This window comes from Chelonus insularis, unplaced genomic scaffold (assembly GCF_013357705.1).
Source record: "Chelonus insularis isolate UGA/USDA-ARS -01 unplaced genomic scaffold, ASM1335770v1 contig_128_pilon, whole genome shotgun sequence".
NCBI lineage: Eukaryota > Metazoa > Arthropoda > Insecta > Hymenoptera > Braconidae > Chelonus > Chelonus insularis.
This window is the reverse complement of record NW_023276368.1, coordinates 1032010-1057548: the sequence shown is the minus strand read 5'-3', so window position 1 is coordinate 1057548 and position 25539 is coordinate 1032010. Positions and strand designations below refer to the sequence as shown.

At 29.0% G+C, this 25539-nt stretch overlaps 2 protein-coding genes and 2 non-coding genes across 5 annotated transcripts; all 4 read right to left on the bottom strand.

The window, feature by feature from the left end:
* Positions 1-4097: 4097 nt before the first annotated feature.
* On the bottom strand, positions 4098-7735 carry PPO2 (Prophenoloxidase 2). The gene is made up of 8 exons (XM_035087962.1): positions 7441-7735; positions 6934-7350; positions 6300-6502; positions 5794-6211; positions 5358-5486; positions 4970-5297; positions 4651-4883; positions 4098-4464 (listed from the first exon to the last, which is right to left on the bottom strand). The coding sequence occupies exons 1-8, from the start codon at positions 7549-7551 to the stop codon at positions 4219-4221; spliced, it is 2085 nt and encodes a 694-aa protein (XP_034943853.1). The 5' UTR covers positions 7552-7735; the 3' UTR covers positions 4098-4218.
* Positions 7736-11641: 3906 nt separating this feature from the next.
* LOC118069706 (somatomedin-B and thrombospondin type-1 domain-containing protein-like) lies at positions 11642-19068 on the bottom strand. Of its 2 annotated transcripts, XM_035088007.1 has the most exons (6): positions 18996-19068; positions 18170-18699; positions 15954-16151; positions 15625-15694; positions 14155-14225; positions 11642-11890 (listed from the first exon to the last, which is right to left on the bottom strand). In XM_035088007.1, exons 2-6 carry the CDS (start codon positions 18405-18407, stop codon positions 11682-11684), a joined length of 786 nt encoding a protein of 261 aa, XP_034943898.1. In that variant the 5' UTR covers positions 18408-18699; positions 18996-19068; the 3' UTR covers positions 11642-11681. The 2 variants fall into 2 exon arrangements, with proteins under 2 accessions (XP_034943898.1, XP_034943892.1); XM_035088001.1 differs by having other exon boundaries at positions 18170-19068.
* An 894-nt stretch (positions 19069-19962) lies between these two features.
* Positions 19963-20124, bottom strand: LOC118070021 (U1 spliceosomal RNA). Its single transcript, XR_004690707.1, has one exon. It is a non-coding gene; the product is annotated as a U1 spliceosomal RNA (small nuclear RNA).
* A 1199-nt stretch (positions 20125-21323) lies between these two features.
* On the bottom strand, positions 21324-21485 carry LOC118070014 (U1 spliceosomal RNA). Its single transcript, XR_004690706.1, has one exon. It is a non-coding gene; the product is annotated as a U1 spliceosomal RNA (small nuclear RNA).
* Between the last annotated feature and the right edge of the window lie 4054 nt (positions 21486-25539).

Sequence of the window (25539 nt, the reverse complement as noted above, 5' to 3'; positions counted from 1 at the left end):
AATGGAACAATTGCAGTACATATACAGAGAAGTAATCGTTAAATATAGATTATAGCTCTATTTAAACTTTTTCTAATACTTATCTTCCGATGTCATGAGTGAATCTTTTCAATACTTGTTATTGATAGACGTACAACGTTATTATGGTTTTTTCGATAGCTCCATTCAACTCCCTTCCTCCACTGACCAATCAGTTTTTATGTTCAAAGTATATACCCAGATGATCTATCTTTTTGTGACACACCATTTTCTCATAAAAAGTCGTGTTTTTCTGTTGATTAAAGAAATTTACTTTTTTCCTATTGATATAAATATAATTAATTTTATTTTAGATAAGGTAATAAATAGAAGTTTAATAAAAAGACTGTGATGGAATTAATAGGTGTATTTGGTTGATAATTGATATGAATTTAAATTTTAAAAAATACTGGATCATAGAGTGCGACAGAATGCTTTTAGTTGATGATATTTTTAACGTAAGTGGATGCTGACAGGAGTCCTCCTATTTGAAAGTCAAATATCACAAAAATCCTATTCAAACATACACCAACTGGCCAAGCATCTAATATATATTTTTTTCGTGGATAATATTTTTACACAGACTGTTTTCTATAAAAATATCCGAGATTATTTGGAGGCATAGCTATAATTTCACTTTATTGTCCGATTTATCTCTATTTAATTCCTCTCGTAGTGTATTAAATGATCACGTAATTACGGCTGATCCAATTAGCCTAAATCACCGAGTGCTTTCTCGTGTTTTTAAGTTTATATGGTAAATAATAAACTTGAGATTGAACTTTATGTAACATTATCCAGCTTTGGAAGTTCATTTATTCATTAAGACTTTGTACTGTAGAATTTATAGAAATTGACATAATAAAATCTTCAAGTTTTTGTAAATTATTTAATTATAAATAAACTCCAGTAATTATTGATGACTAAAAATTGGTGTTTTCTTGTGTTTCACACTTTACACTTGAAACTTGGTTTACAGTAAAACTTGAACTGCTATAGAAGTTTCTCATTTAACATTGGAATCCTCTTTTACTTTTCAAGTATACTATAAATTATGAAACTTGTAATTACTTCATTATAGTTTTTGTTTTACATTTTACTTTGTGATAAAAAAAAAAATAACAACAAAAAAGAAAAACAAAGAAGTGTCCTTTAAAATATATTTAAATTATAACTTTTTAATAATTAAATTATTTATTTTTTTTATTTGTTATACACCTGATATTCTTATATTTTGTTCAATATTTTTCGAATAATTTTTTTTTAACTTAACACAATACTGAAAATTCGTATTTACTATTTGAAATATGTGCATCCATGAATATACAATCGACATGACCAAAAAATATTTATTAAACTTCCGCACCCTATTTATTTTATTGCCGTTCGAAATCCGGAAATCTACCAAGATTAATTCTAACATTCTTGTTGTTGTTTTTTTTTCAGTATTTATACGTTATTTTTTTATTTAGTTGATCCTCTTATTTGAATTTATTTTTCAAAAAACAACACTTTATTATTACGAAAAGAAATTTTTTTATATTGATCTTCAGGTCTGACTAAAATTAAATCATACTACTTAATTCATATTCAACGCCTTCTTTTCAATATCTTGTATAATTTTTGGAGTTAGAATTTTTTGATAGATCTTTTGTATCACTAATAAAACATAATGTGTCATAATCAATGAATAAAAAATATGATGAGTTATTTATCTAATCAACAAGGATAGTGGTTGAATCGATGGGCGTGCATTATCATTAATTTTAGAGGCCAAATTGTTCGATCGAACGATCAGTTATTGTCAATGTGTGGCACGTGAAGCTGTATCATGTCCCTTCATCATGGCATTCTACCACTTTATCGATTTTCGATGGAAAAGCTCTCTTGAGGCTTTGATTCCTGGTGGTATGTGCTTTGAGGCCTGTGAAGCTTGTCGTATGTAAATGTCCAAGCAGGTGAGTAAACATGAGAAAGTGTATATGCATATATATATATAGATGTATATATTGAAGTCTCAACTTTAGAGTTTTTATCATAAAGCGAGAAATGCATATACTAGGTCATTCACCAATGTGCAATACTGCATTAGCTTTTCATGTGAATACATTTAACGTTTCTTTGTGAATTAAAATTTCAACCTTGATTGGAGTATCAAAAGAATGATGGGGAAAAATGCAGCACGTCACTTTGTACGAGGAACTAAAATTTAATGGTACCAGAAAAATATTTAAAAAATTTTTTAAAGCAATTTCATAAGCTTTTTTATTTTTTGATAAAAAAGTCATGTGACCTGATAGCAAGACCATTTAGTATTCATATTAAATAGAGTTTATAGAAGAGTCTTTATGAGTGTAGTTTTTCATCAGAATAATTGAATCAAAACGATCAAAAACTTTAAAAGAATAAAATAACAATAGCAATATGACAGAATAACTGGATTATTTTTTTCAAAAATGTCTGATATCTTTTTTATTCCCTAAAACTGACTGAGTTCATTGAAAAAGTTGGAAAAGTAAGGTGGAAACAGTGTGGTGATATAAATTAAGTTAGTCTAATCCAAGGAAATTTCATAAATTAACATCTTAGTTGGTGGTGATTTAAATCATTCGCGGGTGTTACTAACATTATCTATTTGGCTTCTCGTTGCTAGCAAGTGTTCACAAAATTCACCTAATCTAGGATTAAGAACTTGCACCAAGGAAGCTCGATTTCTCACATACTCCAACTGTTCATTTCCATTCAATTATTTATCCTTGCTACAACAACAGAACTTTGTAATTTAAATTAGAATAACAATTAAATAGTCATTTACATTAGCATTTTTGCATTGAAATATAACACCTATCTTGAAAAACATATTTTTCATTTTATTCTTGATCATGCATTGTTTGTGTTGCATTTAATTACCAAGCATTCATTGGCTTCAATGAATGTTAAAACAAGTCATTATTTAAATAAAAGAATAACTAGTTGAGGAAGTGAAAATGTAAAAAGCTTTTTAATTGAAAGATTTGTAAAAAAAAAAAAAAACCTCATGAAATGGAAGAAGTGAAATGATGTTAATTTGCAAGTGTTAAGATACTAGAAAAGATTCAGTTAAATCAGATTATTCACAAGAGTAGAGTTTATTCGTTTGCATAAAAAATTCTTAAGCACAATTGTAGCTGTTAGAATTCAATTGAACTTTGGTGAGATGATGAATAAAAGTTCTTCTACATAGAACATTTGCTATTTTTTCTTCCTTTCGTTCTTTTACAATTTGTAAAAGTATATAGCCTGCGGATGTACGATCACAAGTAACCAAAGTTTCTCTAACTGCTACGCTAAATATCCTGGTGGAGCGGCAAAGTTTCAACCGATAATGGAGTCTTCTCTAGCACCGGAACAAAAGCTTATGCGATCCCTATATTCACTTGTTTGAAAGGAGTGTTGAGAGTTTCCAGGTCAGATAAACTGACTCTGAAATGAAAAAATGATGGGATTATTATATTTTTTGCTCTTGCTTGCTAAATTATATCTGAAAGTTAATTTTGCAAAAGGAATGATTAAGCTTTATAAGTTAGGTATTTTTTTTTTAGAGGTCGTGTAAAAAATAAATTAAATTATTATTAAGAAAAATTTTGTTTTTAATATAATTATAATGATATTATTTATAAATAGATATTAAAAAATTTTTTAAATATTTCTTCAATATTAAAATTCACGGTTCAGCAAATCTCTCCATTTCATGGAGTCAAATATTTGCTCATAAATTACAAATTTTTTACTTTTTTGTCATTACATGAATTATTAATATATTTTATATCCTGCTTTGTTGGAAAATTACAAAAATTTTAACCATTCAAAAAATGAACATTAAGCAAAAAAAAAAAAGTCTGATGTTTAAATTAATTATACATAGCTAAAGAGAATTGCATTACTAAAAATAATTAAACAAATAAAAGAACAGTTATTTATTATTTTTAGAGTTAATGAAAAATGAGATGAATGTTGAGAGAGAAAAAAGGAAAAGAGAATAATTAAACTCACAATTTATTTGGCTTGATAATTTGTTATGTATTTATTTTCTTGAATCATTGAATAGAATTTGAAAGACTACTCAATTAACATACAATAGATGAAGAGAAAGGTATTTTAATATTAATCAATATTTATGTCCGAGGCCACATAATTTATCGAATTCATTAATTAATATGTTTAAGCGAAAGTCAAACCATTATCAATACTGCCAGATCGAGCTCGTGGCAACACAGCATCATTGAATCTCACAGTTATCTCCGTCACTGCCATATTCGCGGTCAGGAATTGCCGCAAGCTTTCAGCCCCACTGCGTGGTCGACGGTCAAATGGATAACCCATGGCACGAGCATCCGGATACTTGCGATCTCTCAATCCGCAATAACTCGCTGCATTTTTGCAACCTCTTGGCTCATCCTGTTCAACCTGGATGAGTTAATGTTTCTACGTTATTAAAACTCATTCAATAATGTAGTTGAGGAATTATTAAATTGAAATAAAAAACTTTTGATGGTATACTTTGATATAAAATCAAAATAAAATAGTTTTGAATTGCTATAGCAACATTGACGATTAAATTCATTAAAAGTTGAATGAGGATCTTTTTTTTACCACATCGTCCTTGTAGTCTGAAATCATGACAAAGAGGTCCATAGGGAATCCTTCCTTATTTCCACGAGGACAAAGCATATGCTGTGGCCATCCACATCCACAAAAGTTAAATCGCTCTAGAGCATCTCCACCGACTGGTCGATTTTCATCTAAATTACGGAAGGTCGCTTCAAATGGAATCGTCACTGATGATTCTGTTGATCTGCGCTCGATGATGTTTTCTCCTGGCTTCACTGTTGAGAATATTGTTTTATTCATTGAATAATTTGTTAAGAATAAAGTTGGTTAATATTTAAAAATTAATCTCTCAATGACATACAATTAACAGTAAATTTGTCCATTTCAATCATAAGATCCTTCTGAGTCCAGAAGGTGAATGGAAGCCGGCGTTCGTCATACTTGGGACCAATGAAAATTCTACATGTTCCCATTTGCGAACTGCTATTCCGATTATTTACTTGAATTCTATACACGAATGGAGCATGGTTTAAGTGAGTAAACCTTGCAAGTACTGCTCCACGTGGAGTAAAATCGAGACCTCTAGAGAGATCCAGGTCACTTTGGTTCCAAAATGTTGATAGAGTGTTGAGAGATTGGTTGGGGCTGATTACTTGAATGCCAGCCACTTCGACTCCAGGGAATCCAAGCTAAATATGTTCAATATGTTTATGAATATGTTTTGTAGAGTATTCAAATAATTTATTTACCTGAGAAATGGTATATGCTGGTAAGGTATTTTTATGCTCCAAAAAGATTTCATTCATAAATGCATGCCATTTGTAAAATACTGGATCTCTCATTGCTGTTGCTGAATCACCCATCACTCCAAAAGATTCCTTACAAATCAATTCTCATTATAAATTATCTTAGATATTTTTGTGGCTTAAAAAGTTTTTTATTTTTTTAAAAGAAAAGTTGTTGATATAAACTAACTTTGTCAAGTGGAATTAAATAAAACTTTAGTTTAATAATATTTTAATAGTTTGTGGATGAAATTTTTGTGGTGATAAAACTGGTCAACAATATTTGCTTTTACACAAATTAGATTTTTTTAAAATAAACCTCAATGTTGAATTTTTATTCATGATCATTTTCTACTTAAAAATAGGTCATGCAGCTGGAGAAGAAGATTTTTTTTCTCACCAAATAACGATGATCAGGATCATGGCAATAAGAAATTAAAACATGACCAAGATTGTGAAAGTCTCCATAAAGATTTGGATTGGGTGTGAGAATGCTGGCCTCTACAATATTCCCAAGAACATCAATTCCTCCTTTTTCAGTCAATTGCATTCTTTGGCCTCTCGAGGTTTCTACGGTTCCAGTATGAATAGCATCGTAGATACGGTCTCTCCATCTTTCCAGGTCCTGAATATCAAATCTCAGTGAATCAACTGGTCTGTTGATGTCTTTGAGTCTAGTGTCAGCAGGACGAGAAGGCCATGTACGACCTGCTACCAATGAATCTAATTTAGGAAAGTAGCCCTCTGGTATTGGTTCTCGCAAATTATTCAATCGTTGGACTCGGTTCAATTTATTACAAAGACGTTCACAGTTGTATCTATTAAGAGAGACATTTGTTTGAATTTCTCTTGATAAAAGTTAGCAGTAGACTGTCGATAAACTTGTTGATAGATTGTGTCAAGTACCTTGCCATAATTTGTTGATGCATATAATAAAAAAGTTCTCCACGTCGATCTTTATTGACAATTCTTGCATCAGCTTCAAATGGATAGACAAGATGCCAATGCCAGTGATGAAGATTGATACCTACATCTTCCCGCCAATAAGCAACACGATGTTCTTCATCTAGATCAGACGCTGTATAATCTCGAGGAATTTCTATCGGGATCTAGTTTTAATTAAAGTCAGAAAATTTATTATCAAATATTTGATTACATTTTAGAAGAAAATAAAATAAAACCTTCATAGTTCTGTTGATGAATATTCATTATTTTAATTAAAGTAATAATTAACTGTTTATTATTTTCATTTAAATTCACTTAAAACCAAGTAAATTCAACTAATCAATTTTTCTTCAAGTATTTTAAAAAGCTCTAATCTACAAATATTTAAACGTTGTCACTATAAAAAGTTGAGTGTCCTCAGTACATGTTTGGCAAAAAAGTTGGAGTATCATCTTCAAAAGCCAACTCTCTAATGTCAGCCTTTTTCTACCTACTTTGATATGATAGAGATATCAAATAATAATCATAATATACTAAGCTACAAAATTTTTTTGAATCCCAGTTGAAGATAATAAAAAAAAAGAAAAATGCTTACACGAGATCCTGGTGGAACGACGTTAGCTTCTTCTTTAGCTCTGGAAAAAATGCCACTATCCATATACTTATCGGGAAAAACTTCAGCCAAAGAAGGAATTGGCAGGTTCTTGGTGTCAGGACGATGAAGAATGGCAACAGATAGAGCGTAGATAAACATGTTAGGATTGAGTCGATCACGACAATAAACAGCAACTGACAGGAAGTCCTCGATTGTGCGCATCCCTAAGAAGATATCAATAAGCCGGCCTGCAATTTTCCGGTGAGCAGGAATGAAGAGTGAGAATGGTGTACGTCTATCAAGTTGCATTGGGATGCTTAAATCTGGTAAGCTGATCTCTTTCACAGGGATTTTCATATCTGCATCATCACTGAATCGATTGAGAACTTGTACAGCTACTCCACGATATCTATCTGGCTAAAAGTTGATGCGGGTATTTAAATAAGATTGGAACATGATAATTGATCTAGACAAGTTGCACATAATATATTACTGAGAATGACTTACCAGATATTCTGTTGGAATTTGAAATGCAACTTTCATCTCCCCTTTGGGAACGTAGACCGGCTCAGCCGGCCGGTCAAAGAGATAAAGGAGGCCACGATCTGCATCCGTCATCTTGGTGAACGATTCTATTTCTCAGTTGGATGAGTTTCCTTTATTAAAACGTTTTATCTTCAACAAATAACCCTCTACAGCCGTCTTGACAGACTTAAAGTACTGTAAAAAGCTGATTGTTCGATCAAATTTCGTTCAATTAAAAGAGTAATAAATTTATAGGAAGACGATAGGTATATTTATGCTAAAATTGACAACAAGTATCTGATACCCATGCCAACTATGTCGATTGCCTTTATACTAAGATTCTCAGGATACAGCGGTTTCCCTGTAAACATTTACCAAGACAAACAGTCGCCACAAATTCCGGTACGGAATCCCCGACCTCTTTTCTAATTTAATTTTTTTTGCTTCTCTTTATTTAATGCGGCTGGTTGTTTATTTTTACACCGAGTACTTAGGTTGGAATACCGAATGACCTACATGACATCCGCTATTTATTTAAATTCATAAAACATTCAGGTATGTGACAAAAAATTTATTTACTATTTTTTGGAAATAAACTTTTTTTTTTCATTTATCATAACTTTGTTTGTAATTATAATAATAATTGTTATTTTATTATTACTATAATTTAAGAAAAAATGGATTTTTCATGCGACCCAATTAACTTTTTCATTGCCCCATTTATAAAGAATGTCTCTCATTAGCATAGTTCTTTTTATGCTGTAAAGAAACTCTTTCATAAATAATAGTAAAGATATTTATCAACTGTTTATTTTACAGCCATCATCTAAGTTTAGAGGAGAAAAAAAAAAATTTTTTTTAAACTTTGTCGTGAATAATTTGTAAATAAAAAATAAATAAAATCACTTGGAGAAAATGAAACTTGGCATTATTATTCTGTTGGTACCAATCGACAAAACTGAATACAACTGATCATGAAAAAATTATTTCCACTTATCGTGAAATCACTTCGTAGCTGCAATTGACTTTTTTCTACGTCAGCGAATCAAAGAGTTCAATCGCAATAGTGCACATTCACTGATTAACATACATATGTATGTACCAATCGAATTTAACTGTCGATGAGAAGATCAATCGTCGGTGTTCTTCCACTAGAAGAACAATGATATGAATTACATTTTGTTGGATTTTATTTTTAATTAAAATTTTCATGAAATTAACTAACATAACTAATTAAATAACATTTATTTTCCTTCTTTAAATTAAACTTCAAAAGATGTCAAGATTTTTTAACCAATATTTATTGATTTTAAAATTTTTTTTGTTAACTTCTCCATTAGAAAGTTATTTTAATGAGTTTAATTTTTAAAATTCGTAATTTTATCACATCTTTACGTTTTAATACATTAGAAGGATTAAAAATTAATGGATGTACGTACGTACAATTGTACGTACGTATACCAGGTTTTTTTTTCGTTTTCGATATCTCGAAAACCACTGAAGATATCGACTCCAGACTAATTTCATTTTAAAGATAATATAATGAAGAAAATGTTGAAATAAATTTAAACAAATTCGGTTCAGTCGTTTTCTTTTAATAACAAAAAGAGTGTAAAATGAGCTGAGTAAAAAAGACATTTAAAAGAAATTATACTTATGAATGATTAATATTGTTGAAAACTGAGCTGAATATCAATACAATATGGTTGTTAATGATTTTACATGGCTCTAAACAATTATATATTGTTTATAAAAATTTTAATTTGTTACAAACAATTGAAAATGGTTTTTATTTATAGAATTCATGACTATGACTATATTTAATAAATATTGATAAAATATTGTTATAAATAATTTTATATAATTAAAGAATTGTATATTGTTTATAACAATAGCAATTTAAATGAATGGAAAGTTCCTCGTCAGGGCATATCTGACCTAAACTTCAATGCAATAAAGGTAAAATGATTTTTGAATTAATTATAAAAAAAATCTAATGACAATTTAAAATATAATTTAATTATTAAGAGAGAGAGAGAGAGAGAGTTAGATGGATAAACTCAATCTAGTGTAAGGAAATTAATATCCTATTCGACTGTTTTTCAGTAAATTTTTATTTAATACTTCCATTTGGAAACTGTCACTCGATATTTGCTCCTGGAAAACAAAATAATTACCAGGCATTTTATAAAAAATAAAAGACCAATAATAATATCGTTATCCTTGTCAAAACTTAACTACTTTAATCTTGTATTTATTTAGAATCGAGTTTGAAAAATATAAAAAAAAAGAACGAATAGAAAATGAAGTAGTTCAGTAATGTATAGAGTAACTCATATTTTTAGAAAGCTAATTTCCATTCATTGTGATGGTACATCGTATGATAGCACTTTTTTCATTTGATATCACTGCTGAGCTTGCAACAACATGTATATGTTATTGGCTTCAGGTTTACTATTAGTATGAGTAGGAAGAAAAGAGCAAAAATTAAATTTTTTTTTTATCTCATAAAACTTTTCCTTTATTAGACACTCCACGTGTATGGACATGTAATGGTAGCATAACGGTTGTTAGGTTCTCTCTAGCAAAGTGTAGTCTCTATGCATCGGTGAATCTATATGAATAAATCGCGGAGATGAGCGCTCGAGGCATTTTACTGGCACTTCCGGTAGTCTGCATAAAAACAAAAGCGTTCACTCCGGTTCGGTCCATTTTGGCATTTGTCTGGTCATAGAATAATATACCTATTCTGTATATTTCTCTATATATTTTATATATATATATACATATATATTTTTTTTAACGAAGCATGTGTTCTATTTGTACGAGGAAGAGAACATATCTCAAAATGCCAGCTATTGTTTTTGAATTTATTCTATGTTAGACTTTTTTTTATTTTTTTAATCTTTTAAAATAGTTTAAATTGAGATTTTTTAATTAATTGTTCAAGTTGAGGTCAAATGATTTATCTTTTTTTTTTTTTTTAATTTAACGTTGGATAATAACTAGTGTGAAAAATGTGGTTTACCATAAATTTTAGAATACACTCTGATAAAAGTCTCCCAAAATTTGGCACAAAAATGGTTAATAAATGATTAGATAAAATTTGTTTTAGCTTTATCAGTCATTTGGCTTGAATATAATGTTAAAAAAAATAAAAATTGTCTAGCAATCTTTAGAGTAATTAAATATATAGGTGTAAACATAAAAATATCTGCATGCGAGATAAAAATTTATCATCAATAAAACAAATGGTTGGTGTTACAAGAACCTTTTGTAAGTTTTAATAATAAAATAAATCATAAAAAATATATTTATAACTTCATAAAGAACTTATGTTTATATGTAATATCATTTTACAACATTATTAATTCAGCACCGATTTTTATAGCTACAAATCGTAAACTAAAATGACACTTTAAAATTTATAATAAAAAAATATACAAAAAAAAACAATAAAGTTTTAAAAATAGAAACACACATCAAGGTATACCTTGAACTATAGTTCTATTTCATTTCCATTCTAATCAGAATACAATTCTTTGAAATAATTATGAGGATTTCGAGTGGAGTAATAAATAAAATGTAAATTAAACGAATAAAAAATAGGTTAGAGGCTGAATTATGAATGTTTATTTATACGATGAATGTTACAGACATTTTTAGTCTGGCATACATTGTGACTGACTATTTAAATTGAACTTTACTGATATGTCATCTCTCAATCCATTGTTTCAATTTACTGTACATATTCTCATTTTCATATTGTATTTCAAACCCAATGGTCACGACTACAGTGATTAATCATAGGTATATTTATACATGTACATTTTGTTTTTTATTTTCTAACAATAAGAAAAATATTGGGGGCTTGATATAATAGTCCATAATTCGCAAAGATAATCACATTTTATTAAATATCCAGAATAATTGTATGTAATTATCACCATTAATATTATTATCATCATTTGCATAACTACATTATTTTTAAAATAAGCTGTAATTTTAGAAACTGAATTATTTTTTATTATTTTGTTCTGATGATACTCCTATCGTTACAATATTAACAATAAAATGTTAGTATTTATTTACAGTAACTACTGAGTTGTCAATGCTAATATTTTTGACGTGTATATTTTTTATGTGTTGCAGTCACAAGAAAATTATCGCGTGCGGTAAAACATTCGTTTTAGTTGAAAAAAAGTCTGATGGACGGTTTAATCTTAGATATACACGAAAAACATTTTATTTTTGCAATTGCTTGGATCACACTGTTGTCTGATATCTGTACTGTCAATCCATTTTCCATGACATCGTGTTGATGTGGACGTCATTATTTTCCACCTGCCGATTCCTGTTGATCCCAAAGGATTTTCATTCCGGCAGTTTCCATTTCCTGTGTTATTTTTACAGATGACACATATTTGTGTACCTGTGAAAAGATTTGCAAAAAAAATGTGATTTGAAAAAAAATAAAATAACTATATTTCATAGTATAGTATTTCTAAATAAAAATCAATGTATTGACCGGAAAAATAAAAGGGATTAGAACTATTCACCTTTTTTTTTTATATAAATACATGATTTATTAACTGCAAATCCGGAAAAATTCAAGTGTTTAGTGATAAATCACTAAAAGTGTTTAAAAGTTGACTACAAAATTGCCGTAGTTTGTTTATGATGTTTAACATTGCAAACACTTTAAGTGTTTAATTTCTAAACACTTGGGTTTTCAGTGTTATAAAATTTGAAAAAAACATTAATAAATTATTGTACTTGAAAGAAATGTAAAATTTCAAAGAAATATAAATATCATTTATTTAAATAATTAATTAATCTCATTTATTTATATACTAAATTATTATTCAATTTAAAAAAGATCCTGAATGAAGTGAAGGAAGGAAAATTTTAACTTAAGTAGCATAAAAATTTCAAATTAATTAAAATTTATCTCGTAAAAAGATTGAATTTATTCATAAGAATTAATAGCTCAGAGGGAGAGAATTTTATTCAACATTGCCCGTAAAAATAACATTAATGAGCAAAAAAATTAAACATCGTTACTGTACATGACGTAATTATCGAATGAGTGAACACGCGAAAGAACGAACACGATAAGTTGCGGTCATAAAGTTTTTTTAGTGTTACTCCAAGCAGCGTGCAATTAGATGGCGGCTTAGACGGATCACAGGTGCACCTATCACAAAAGCAATTAATGAAATTATGGCTCGCAATGACGCAATAAAATCCAGAAAGTTCCTTATATAAGAATAATGTATACAAAAAAATATTGTCATTATACATAATCAACTTAATTATTCATTTAAATGGTTGTGAATCAAAGAACTTTCAATTTAATTCATTCAAGAGTTTGTTAATAATTGAAAGAAGATTAAAAAATTAAAAAAATGACAAATTAACGAATGGTTAAATAGACCTTTAATTAAAAGGATGTTTTAAAAATATTTACTAAGAAAGATAAAACTTTTGAATATTGAAAAACTAAAGTTAAAATTTAATTTAAATATCACTTTTGGTTACGTTGTTTTTACAGGTGTGTACAGAGTCATAAAACATAATTGAAGCATAAGTTTGATAAGAGTTGCGTTACTGTCACACACAATTATGTCAACGGTAGACACGCAAGAGCAACTACTTGATAAGCTCATGATCGTAAAGCTGTCTTGGCCTTTATCACTCTCGCCACGCTGTTCGTGTAAAAAAAAAAAATAAAAAAAAAGGTGTAAAAGAAGAAAACACTTTGAAAAGAAAGGAAGAAAGAAAATTGAGGTAAAATAAAATATTCTACAAATCGTAAAAGGTTCAGAGGCATGTGACGGAAGTTGGTAATGTTTTGCTTGAATTAAAATCCTTCTTCAAGCTACTTTGAGTTGTATGAGGATGAAGCTTGGATCTGGATGGAAATGACTTTGTTGTATATCCTTAGACAGCTTGTACGATGTAAAAACTCAAATGCAAATTACATCCAGGATTTAACCATTTGGTAATCAAATTCATTTCAACAAAAATGAACATTTGTTAGAGTTGAATTACAGAATGAATTTTTAATTTGCTGTTTAAAAATCATTTTATAATTGCCATGTATAAAATTGAAAAGGGAATATTTAGTAAGCTTTTTGAATTATAAAGGAAGAAAAAATAAACTACATTAATAATAATAATAATGTAATGTAAAGAGAAAAAAAAAGTAATTTCTTTTGAAAAAGTTTCTTCAATTATTTTTATGAAATACTTTTCTTTTGGAAATTGAAAAAAAGATTTTGCTACATTGAAGTATATTTTGTTTTGAAGGGAAATTATTGTTGTATCTCTCGATGTATTGTGTAGAAAAAATAATGAGCTTTTATTTTTTAGGTGTAATAAAAATCGAAATAAATTCGCCCGAGGAAAAATACAGAGGTTATATTTACACGGTGAGAAGAGATGAAAGAGGGAAGAAAAAGAAGAGGTATATGAGAGGACTTTAGGACGCCCCGGAAGTCAAGTCTCGTTGACCCGAAGACTCAAGTCGAAGAGCAGCCTGCACGACAAACAACCTCTCATACGCGTCCCTCACTCTTTTATATACTCTCATATTTTAAGAGATCTTTCTCTCCCATGATCGAGATACTATATTTTTTTCTCTTTATTTCTTTGTTTGGCCTCAAAACTCAAATATTTTTAAAAAAAATTTACCTAGAGTTATACCCGGAAAATCCTTGCCACATGCTCGAGATGCCCAAATGACCGTAAAAGTGGAGCAAACTCTGAAAAATGTCAGAAAAATCTCATAAATTCTCTTTTCGCTTTTTACAGATAATGAAAAAATTTATTTTACTTTTACTATCAAAAATTTATAAAGATTTTAAATAATTTATTCCCTTTTAAGACTATTTTATTTAAATAAATATCATCTTCATAGTGTCATTTAATTAAACATCTTTTTCCAAAAAAAGATCATCAATATATTTGATAGATTTATTTAATAATTAAATAGAATTAATTCAGTACAGAATTATAGTAATTGTTTATGCCACGTAATACTCGTCTAATACGTAATGTTTGGTCCTGTTTTATATAATAGATATTCCAATGCAGGATAATCAACCAATTTTGATCCAGATGCATTTTATACAATTGCATATTATTACAATTGCATCCCTGCTCTTATTGGAAATAGAATATCGTAGTTACGTTTAAATCAATATATTTATTTTCATCGCATTGCAGTTAGCATATGAAACAAGACACTTTGATTTAATGCTATCGTCATTATAATAATGTTTTATTAATGTGATTAACCAGCATTTCTAATTTGTGCAATATATTATGATAAATTTAATCCATCAATTATGTATGTATATTCAGCATTTTCATTTTATTCAATTATTCTTTAGATTATTTTCAAAATTGAAATTCTTGAGAAAATTAATTAAATGAAAATTTTCAAAGATAAAACTCATTTTCAACTAATCGAATACATTTTTTAAGAAATAGGAATATGTAGTGATGAAAATAATAGAAAACTTATTCTATTAGAATATAAATTTAAATCATAGAACGATGACATTTTCATACGGATTAAACTTTGTTGAATTCAGTTAATCGGGTTTGTGAACTTGAACTTGTGCCAATTTTCTTGTTCTGTTCGAGAAATAAATTTCACAGACAAAAGTATTCTCTCTTGACTAATTTTATCATCACTCATTTTTCGTTTCATGTATTTTTGAATTTATACAAACAATTTATCATGCTGAATAATTTTATTTTACATAAAAAATTAACTAGTCAAGTTATTTTATTATATTATTCTGAATAAGAGTATTGGAATTTAAATATATTCCTATGTTTATGATGAATTTTAATAAAAAATTAAATTAACTCATGATGGAATTAAATTTCATTCTATATGGAATAGAATCTAATGTAATTAAATATTTAAATTGAAATTTCCTTGTAAAATAATATTATTGCATAATTTTGTATTGTGAATAGCTTGATATAATAGTATCAATAGATATACTCAGATGTACTTAAAGAGTTCAGAAAATAAAAGACATGAAATACTCGTTTTACAATTTTGACTTTATAGCTTTTCAACTTCTGTGACACGAGTAATTTTCCGGCTTAGTCCTTTGAACATCAAGGATACGATGCACGACTTACCCGTGAACTGCGATCGTTGTCTCATTCAACTTGAAATTCACCTCAGACCATGTCATGAGTAAAGTCACGTCTGAAAGTTAAAAAAAGAAACAGAATTATATCAGTATTAAAGCATGCCAAGTAAAGAATTAATTCGTCTTAGACCATTTTCTAAATAAATAACAATATATTTTAATTTATTTTATCATTAAAAGTTTTCTTATTGATAAAAATACCTTCTATTGAACAATTGGGTTTTAATAGTGATAGGAGATAATAATATTCTGATTTAATAATGAATTTTTTGAATTCATATTTAAATTTTTATTAAAGTAAATATGAGAACTTACTATTTGCATACAAATCTTTTTCTCGATGGCGACATCCAATGTGTTCTTGACATATCCTTGATTGTTCAAGTTGTGGACAATGTTTTCCTCCATTCTGTTTAGATTGTGTGATCACACGTATTCTTGACTGTATACCCACACCACATAAATTATCACAAGCTGACCAGGTTCCCCATTCACTTACTGTACAGTCGACAACTGTAAAAAAAAATTTAATATCAATTATTAATCAAATTTATCTCATCTTATATTATTTGATGAATATTGAAGAGATATATCTTCAGTATCTGAAGAGAATTAGTTTCGTAGTAGTTCTGTATATCATTTTTTCTTCTTTCTCTGATAACGAATATAAAGGTAACATAATTAAAAAGTCTAGTTGAATATAAATTTTTTTTTTTTTCAATTCATGTGCTGATCGAATGAGAATTTTTGTTAAATATTTCTTGAAAGAATTTTTTCTCTTCTTTTCATCTTGCTATTCCGGCGTCAATCTGAGATTTCGTTCGAGAGCTTCAGTTCAGTACCATCGATCAGGCGATCAGTCTTTTGGACAAAAGCTTTCACTGGCGCAAGACACTCGGGGAAAAAGGATAAAAATTGATCAAGTACAGCAACGAAGAACAGGAGATGGCAGAAGGAAAGATAGAATACTTTTTCGATTCTTTCACTTTCACATGGCAATCCCTCTAGAATTGATTTTCGATTGAACTCAATTTCAAGAACAAAAATGAATTAATCATCCTTTTGCTTGTACAATAACAGAAGTCTATCATAAAAAATTAATTCTTATCAATAAATAGGAAACAGCAATTTCTTTTGGACATATAAGATCTCTCAATTATTGAAACATTTTTTTTTTCAATCCTTCTTCTATCCATCAATAAAAAGTAACATTGGCTTGTGTGCCATTTGATAATAGATGAGCCTTTAAATGGCACTTTAAAATATTAATCATATTCTTTAGACATCACTTATCATTCGCATGTGTATGTGTATGTGTCTGCAAGGATTTATCGCAGCTTATATGGACACTCGGATAGACTAGAAAATATATAGAGGCGTTGATCTTATAATGCTGTATTTCTTCAATGTTGAAGCAGCTCTACGTTTTATCCTTTCTCTCATGCGTCCTCTTTTATACACACTTCTTTCGCAGTATGTTAGAGCTATAAATAAGCTTGAGACTCTTTTACTTTTACTAGAAATTTCATACGCCACAAAATTGCAAAGAATAAAATTGCAAGATCTGGAAACTGACAGATGTTCTTTTGTATGTAGAATCCGAATACTTAGGATTATGCTTTATTGTGTATCAATACAATATAACTTTGAATTTCCCCGAGACAGAATTTAAAATATTTTTTTAACTTCAAAGTCTTCAATTACAACTTTGATGTTGAAATTCGAATTGCAAGTATGTAACCATACATATAATCTAAGCCCATTTTCGACTTCAATTTTGTTATTTTGCCCGCTTTAACGAAGTTGATGTTAAAAATGGATCTTATAAAATTTATTTTGAACCTCAAAAATGTATTAATGCCATATAAATAATGTTCCAAAAATTTATGATGATATTGATGACTGAAATAAGATTTTTAGATCAATGTAAGTCGTCAAAATCTTCAATGAAGTTGATGATTCCCAAAATGGAATTAAATTATAGACGGCACTTGGAACATTAAAGAAATAAAAAATTTTGAAGTTGAAATTGAACTTTAAATTTAGTCACGGATTTATATTGATTCTTTTCTCGTTTTATTATTATCATACTTTTCATTTGTTTTACAATAATTCAGTTGAAATTTTAAAATTTATAGATCGCAATGTCAAATATATTTTGACATTGACGTTTTATTATGTAGGAATGATCGATTAACATGATGCGTTTGATGTTAAGTGAAGTTGATTTGAATAGATTTTTTTCATGCATTCACCGAAGCTCTTTCGGTCAACTCATCAGGTCTATTTCAGTCAATAAATATTTTTCAATAACCAGACAAAAATGGTTTTAATTATTTAATTTATATTTTTCAATCAAATACACTCGAAAAATTTTTTTTATATCTCTAATTGATAATGTGTTAATGATTATTTAATTAAAAAAGAAATTCAATGATAATTATTTTAAAACAAACTTTCTCTGTACATAGAATGAAAAAAAAAATTTCTTTTATTTAATATAAAAGAAAAAAAATGAAAAAAAAACATACCACTGCAAGTTTCACGAAAATCATCACAGCAATCATTTAATTTAAGACAAGCGTGGTCACAGTAGCACGGCTTATCTTTGGGACTCTCAATTATCGCATTTGGCGAAACTTTTTGAATAACACATCCAGAATCACGTCCTTGACAGCATAGCTTTGCTGCTTTACAGCTGCCTCCAGCGCTTTTGTCTACAAAAGACAAAACTATCACGATAAAATATTGTACAAGTGTCAGCTTCATGTCTCTACAAAATGTTATCTCAGTAAAAAATATATCCACTACGTATTATATATTCTTGATTCACAATTAAATAAATAAAATAAAATTCACCGAGGCTTATTGATTTTTTTAATTACAAAACACTCATTCGTTTTTAATTATTTCTTTTTTTCTATTCTGTCGCTCCATAGAATATACTTTGTTCATTAAAGTCATTGCAATTTCGTATTTCACACGATAATTACGATTTTCATTACACACCGGTAATTAACTATGCTGTCGAACTTTTGTAACTCGAGTTTATCACTTTTTTCTGTAATTTATCATTCAATGAATAAGCTTGAGACACAACTCTAGATCATTCACATGTACATTATATTTTTAAATAAACAAAAAGTCATTCAAGACAAATAAAATTTGATGTCTTAAACAATTAATTTTTTTATTGATAAAATTTATTGAAGTAATTATAAATAGTTTATTAAATAAAAAATATGTAAGATAATTTGAAAGTTTTATGGAACAAAGGGGAAAAAAATTTTGCTGATATATTAAAGATATAAATCAAAGCGAAAATAAATTTAAAATATTTTCAACGTCGTCATTCACTTTTAATACATTTGCATGACGAACGTCAGTTAGTCAAGGGAATAATATTTCGCCTTTTCAGTGTACTCTCGCACCGACGTGAACCAACTAACGCAACCCCTCGTAGATTTGGCGCTTCTTGGTCGTTCTCTGAATTATTAAATCTTCAGCGCATGCTCAGCATCCCTTCCAAAGTGTTTGAAACATTTGCAACCAAATCTTTTTTTATAAATAATATATAAAGTCATGCAAAATGAACTAATGTTCCTATTTATTTTTAACAAATAAATTTGAAATGCCGAGATTTTACAATATATTGCCGCTCGAATCAACGTCATACAAAAACGTAATTATTTTCAACAGTCAGCTGCAGTTTTAATTGATGGATATTTTATGCATTAAAGGATTACGAATATTACTTTTATGCATGGAATCGAATAATTTAATATATTATATTCAGTTGATTGACACATTAATATAAATAAGTAATGGTTTAATGATTGATACATTAGATAAAAGTTCAATATTATGCTAGAAATAGTTGGTCAATTAATTATCACTGAGAGTTATTTATTTGTTTAATATTTTGTTAATATGTTAAGTGACATGGTTAATTGTTTGAGTTTCAATCGATATCGAATACTAGATAACAAAACAAAGCATGCAGGTGAAATAGATGAAAAATATATATCTGATAGAGTGGATTGTTTAAAAGCCATTACTTTAGAGAGTATACCAGTCATGATTGTCAATTGGAACTTTAATTGAGTACATTTTTCATATTTAATTGGACATTATTGTTGTATTTATAAACATAGAAAGCACAAGTTGATTCAATTAATTACAGACTGATTATAAAAGTCTAAATATATGAGCAGAGGGGCTATTGTTATCGAGTTGGGTTGTTGGAGAGCTTTTGATCATTCTTAGTTAGAATCAACTGCTCTATGGGCTCCAACAACCAGATTATGTTGATTAGATTAAAGGTCCGGGATAGCGCGAACGCAGTCCCGACTACCAAAAATTATACGCCCGAGATATCCACATTAGGGATATTCGCAAGGGTCAGCTCAACCGGTGTGCAATGGAAGAGCCTCGCCCTGGAGGAACCGCCTTCATGATCACGGTAGCCTCTGCGCCAGGTAAGTATGCTTTCCATCGTGTTGATTTGGTATTTATTAACATTTGGGGTGGTTTAGACTTCCAGACAAATTTGGACATCTAGTGGTGTATGTTTTAAGTAATCTAATGCTCTCAACTGCTTTCCAGTTGCACGGGTGATGCTTGAATATCAGTCTGAAGGGTTCACTTGATACGGTGAATAATCAAAAGTAAAAAACCTGTTCATTACAGATTTATTCAATAATTTTAATCTTTGTGAATACTGATAGATAAACATTACATTTTCCTTCTAGAAGAAGATTGAATCGAAAATTAAGTTTGATGCATTAATTTAAAATTGTCAATAATCAATTATGTATATAGAAACAGTTAATTTTATTTGTTTTTTGAAAGATTGAATGAATGATTAATTATTTAAATATTAATAGTAGGTTTTATCTGTTTCATTCTAACAATTTGATAATGAAATTATAAATAATACTCATAAATTCTAATGATGGAAAACACATTCGTATTGGATGACAATGATGATTGAATTAATGAGCCCTATTATAATTAATGAATGAGAATAGTAGGCAATAGAAGGTAGAATATTTATTGAGTTAATCATCTGTAAGGGTTTTAACTCCATTTCCAATAGTATAATTTTAAGCTAGGACTCAGAATATGACCATTAATTATTAATTGATAGTATATTTCTCATTATAATTTTATGATGAAATTAAAAAAAATTAAGCTTGCGAAAAAGAGATTTGTTTGATCTAGGTATCATTTTATTTAAACTATGTTCTAATTAGAGATATGCAGAGGAAGATAGGGAATAAAGTGGATCACAAAGAAATAAATGTAAATTATTCAAATTAATTAATATATTAACAAATGTTAATCATTTTTAATGCATTAATAAATCGAAAAATTGGAAAAAAAAATAAAAAGCAATAAACATTTTCAAGTTCATTTTAGAATGAAATTAAACATTCTTTCATTTCACTTTACCCTCCCCCCTGTCCCTTTATAATTATGCATCATAAACTTTTCTAGGCAATTTTTTAATTAAAAATAATGAAATATGTCATCTTTGTCACCTTATTAAGTTTAGGACTCGCCTTCATGTAATAGCAAGAGATCTAGACATTGCTGAAGAATGGAACTTATTACTTATTATCAAGTGAGAGATTCTTTGAAGAGAGTAGATTCTAAAGGGATTATGTTGATTAGATTAAAGGTCCGGGATAGCGCGAACGCAGTCCCGACTACCAAAAATTATACGCCCGAGATATCCACATTAGGGATATTCGCAAGGGTCAGCTCGACCGTAGTGCAATGGAAGAGCCTCGCCCTGGAGGAACCGCCTTCTTGATCACGGTAACCTCTGCGCCAGGTAAGTATGCTTAAACTCACGCTGGATTCGTATATAAAACCTTTAAACGACATTCTTCATACGAACAATCAAAACGATCGTGCGCACCATCACGGCAACTCTAGGAACTACGCGACCCGGATCGTTGGTACACGTGCACTCTTCTCTATTCAAGTTGCACAGACAAATATAAACATTTTATCAATTTTTATTTGAATAATTAATCGCAATGAGCTCTTTTAATTCATATCAATCATATAATCTCATAATATATTGTTAACTCTAATTAATTAACATTTTAATTCAATAATTGTAATGCAAATTACATTTGTCCAATATTAATTATGATATTAATGAATTTATAAATTTTCATGTAAGAAATGTATTTAAAATAAATATTAATTTTAAAATTAAATTAAACTTTTTTCTGAATTCATGGTAGGTCTTCGAATTCCACTTAAGTAGCATTATTTGAAACTCTCATTTCAAGATTGATAATGGAAGTGCATATTTGAACGTGAATAAAGTACTTTGTCCATCAAAACACTTGACCTGAATGCATTGAACCGTAAACAACCATTGGTAAGTTAAATTACAGTCAGCTGTATGTAGTGGCATTATCTATTATTTTATTGAATGAAGATGAAAGATATCAAGTAGATATCAGTGGGTTACGTGTTGATAGAAAAAATGATAAAATATGACAAGTGAAGCATTAGTTGGTTTTGCTTGATGTGAAATAAAGTAGTGATCCACCTAGGACTACTACTCCAGGTAAAACTGCATAGGCATCAAGATAAGTCCCGTGTTAACATGTGTTTTCACACCTTGTCTGCAACGAAACAAATAGTTCAGGCGGATGGAGGCGTTTCCCAGACGCTTTACTGGAGAAGATTAATGATGCTTGCTCAACAGAAAATAGCGCGTCACGATTCTAGCCTGCTAGATAGCAGGAATTGTTGAAAAAACAATAAAAATAAAAAAAGTGCTATTTAAAAAAAAAAAAGGATATAGGAGTACATTTGGTGAATTAAGAAAAGCAATTTACAACACATCCTTTATCATGGTTCTGCATGTTAATATTTAATCCAGATGATATATGGGGAGAAAAAGTCAGTTGGTGTCATTGTTATATGATTAATATAATTGCAAACAAAAATTGACAAAGTAAGTAATTAGATTGCAGGTTTGGTTGGCGCGTTATATGCTAAAGAGAATTCAAATAGCATCAAGCATTCTGTATAGAAGCATCTGGTATAGCTATATACGTGAAGAAGTAAGTCAGAGGAGAAAAAAAGCGATAAAAAAGTCATTCTGGTGTCGTTCAAGATGAATAATGCATTACGAATTCACTAACGTTTCTACTGTTGTCCTCATGTGTGCATACTGGTAAATTTCTTTTTTACAAGTTTGACTGGCAGTGATGTGCATAAAAATGAATTTTCTCATATTATTCCATCATCTAAGCCATTGATTCTTCATTTCATAGTCGATAGAGTTGAGAAAAATGTGCCACATGCAAAAAGTTGTCCCAAGTTTTCATCAAATAAAGAATCATTTTTCAAAATATATTAAAAATTAAAATTCCTAGTTGAAGTTTATTTGATTGATTCTTTTACCATTTACTACAGTAATCTATCTTCTCTCTAGGTAAATTATTTTAGAGAACAGTGCTTTTTAAGATTACAATATTTTTGAAGATAAGTCTTAAGAATGAAAATTAAAAGTTTAAACGTCCATATGTATTTTAATTATATTCCTCCAACTTGCATGGAGTGCATTTTAACTTACTGTTCAAGTGTGAGCTACAATAAATTTTAAATAATATACATTTAATTCAATTTTTTATTAAAAATCACATACATCACCTTTTTTTGGAGTAAATTTCAATGTTTTCAATATTTTTACATCCAACTTACTTTTCAAAATAACTTTAAAAGTGTTAAGTTTTACCACCCCTCTTGTTTTATGTTGTATACGTCTTACCAGATGGAGTATTTTACTACTATTGATACTGGTGGTCGCGGAGTTGGAGTCTAACATATCGCTGCTTAAGGTTAAATAAGGAATCTGCACGTAGCAGCATCCATGAATACTTTTAATAAAACTTAAAAAGTTTACTTTCTGTTTGGGCGTGACTGTATAGTAGGCTGTGGCATAAGATGAAACTTGAACTTTGATATTACCTGACTTAACTACATAGCAGTGAAGTTTCTTGATTTCTTCTCTTGAACAAAATTCTAAGATTGACGCCAGCTTTGCATTTAAATCGTATAGTTATTTTAAAAATTCAAATTAAATATTGTTTTTACAATTTTTCTCTGCTATACATTTTTTTTTTACTCAAAAAAAAAAATTATCTGTGCACATTATATCTCATGACCTTTTTTTTATTTCACTTTACACCCTCAAATAAGGGTAGTTTCCAACAGACAAAAACTAAAACGACTCTAATTATCATTCTGGAACTTTGAAAAACCTTCTAAAGCATTCAAAAAGAGCTTACCCATTTCACCCCACTGATTTTTTTAAGTCTTTTTATAAAAATATATATGTGTCGTAATACTGAATACCAAAACCATCTGAATGAAACGTTTCTGCGTTATTGGTGCAGTTTAGAGATCGTTTTTTTATGGCTACATCATTTCACTCTACAAGGATCAGACATGTACGAATGAACGAGCACACAAAGATAGAATCGAAAAGTAGCAAAAATTGTTTGTAAAAAGGATAAAAATCCTAGCAATGGTATGATACCATGTAGAGAGCATTAGTGTGAACTCATTCACTGCCAATCCTTTAAGCATAGGAAGAGACGGTAACATTGAAAATTGCAGCTCTTTCTGGAAATAATGTTGAACGAATAAAACTGAGGATTACATCGACTAAAGTAATGAGCATTTGTGGTCATTCTCATGAGAAACAATTGGAAAGTAAATATATGCTATGTATAAGAAGTAATGGAAGGATTATAATTGTCAATCAAGTGATGTGAGATTCAATATATTTTTATGTCACTTCATTGATTACTTTATCAATCAAATCTGTTACCATTTAATTATTCTTTGTGTAGTATCCTATATTCATTTTCTTTTTGCAACTTTCCAATTTGGAGCATAATAAAAAAAATTATAAGGCTATATTACACTTGGCAATTTATTAGAACTTCAAATAGAATGGAAAAAAAAAAATTTAATCGTAAAACTATTAATTCAAACCTTTCGTTATCGACAGTCCTGAATGATTTATGACTTTTTTTTTATTTAATACATTTAGGATGGATTCATACTTAATTTCATTTTAGGAAATATTTTTTCATAAAAAATTTATTGGGTAAATAGGTAATTAGATTTAATTATTCATAATGAGAAGTGATTATTTATTTGAATGGGAATAAATTTTAATAAAAAGATGAAATATGATGTTTAAGTGAAAGATAAGTTTTATGAAAGGAATGTTGTGAAACTACGAGAATAATTAAGTACTAGATAGACTAACAGACATCTTGATAGAAGACAATGAAGAGTATCACCCCACAAGAGAGAATTACTTGCTCAGAATGGCCATATCAGAGTAATTCAGAAGAAAATACTATCTAACAAGATGCTTAATGTTATTTTACAACTTAACCACTTCTCAGTAGTTGATAGTAATAAAACTATTCTTAAGAAAATTCTGAGATACTTCAATTTGCTAACACTTTGTTGACATTTCATTATTATTCGTTTATTTTAAGATCCTCTAGACTGAGTTATTAATCTTCTTTATTTTAAAGTGAACTTTAAATAATTAGTTATTAGTCTCGGTAAAAAGTTGTTGACAACAAGGAAAAAAGTTAATTATTTATAAATAATTTCCAAGCTGGATATCTCATCAATGACAGAATAATTGACGAGGTAACATGCAAATTTACTTAAAAATCAAACGCACTACATTACAAGTGATGTGTGAAAATATATGAGGCTATTAGACAATAATAAATCGATCATGGAGTCCAACGAGCTCTGAGGATGACCATTATCGTAATTCTCCAACAGCTGGGATGATGCAAGACGTGGTGGGTGGAGTGCACTGACTTATCAT

What these genes read in the sequence shown, in the direction of transcription:
- PPO2 (XM_035087962.1), bottom strand. Translation starts at nt 7,551, where the DNA reads ATGACGGATGCAGATCGTGGCCTCCTTTATCTCTTTGACCGGCCGGCT. An exon ending in CATCAACAAATTATGGCAAG is followed by an intron (nt 6,212 to 6,299) that starts GTACTTGACACA and finishes CTCTCTTAATAG; the next exon opens with ATACAACTGTGAACGTCTTT. An exon ending in CAGCATATACCATTTCTCAG is followed by an intron (nt 5,298 to 5,357) that starts GTAAATAAATTA and finishes GAACATATTTAG; the next exon opens with CTTGGATTCCCTGGAGTCGA.
- LOC118069706 (XM_035088001.1), bottom strand. Translation starts at nt 18,407, where the DNA reads ATGAAGCTGACACTTGTACAATATTTTATCGTGATAGTTTTGTCTTTT. An exon ending in AAAAGATTTGTATGCAAATA is followed by an intron (nt 15,695 to 15,953) that starts GTAAGTTCTCAT and finishes TTTAACTTTCAG; the next exon opens with ACGTGACTTTACTCATGACA. An exon ending in TTTTCCGGGTATAACTCTAG is followed by an intron (nt 11,891 to 14,154) that starts GTAAATTTTTTT and finishes ATCTTTTCACAG; the next exon opens with GTACACAAATATGTGTCATC.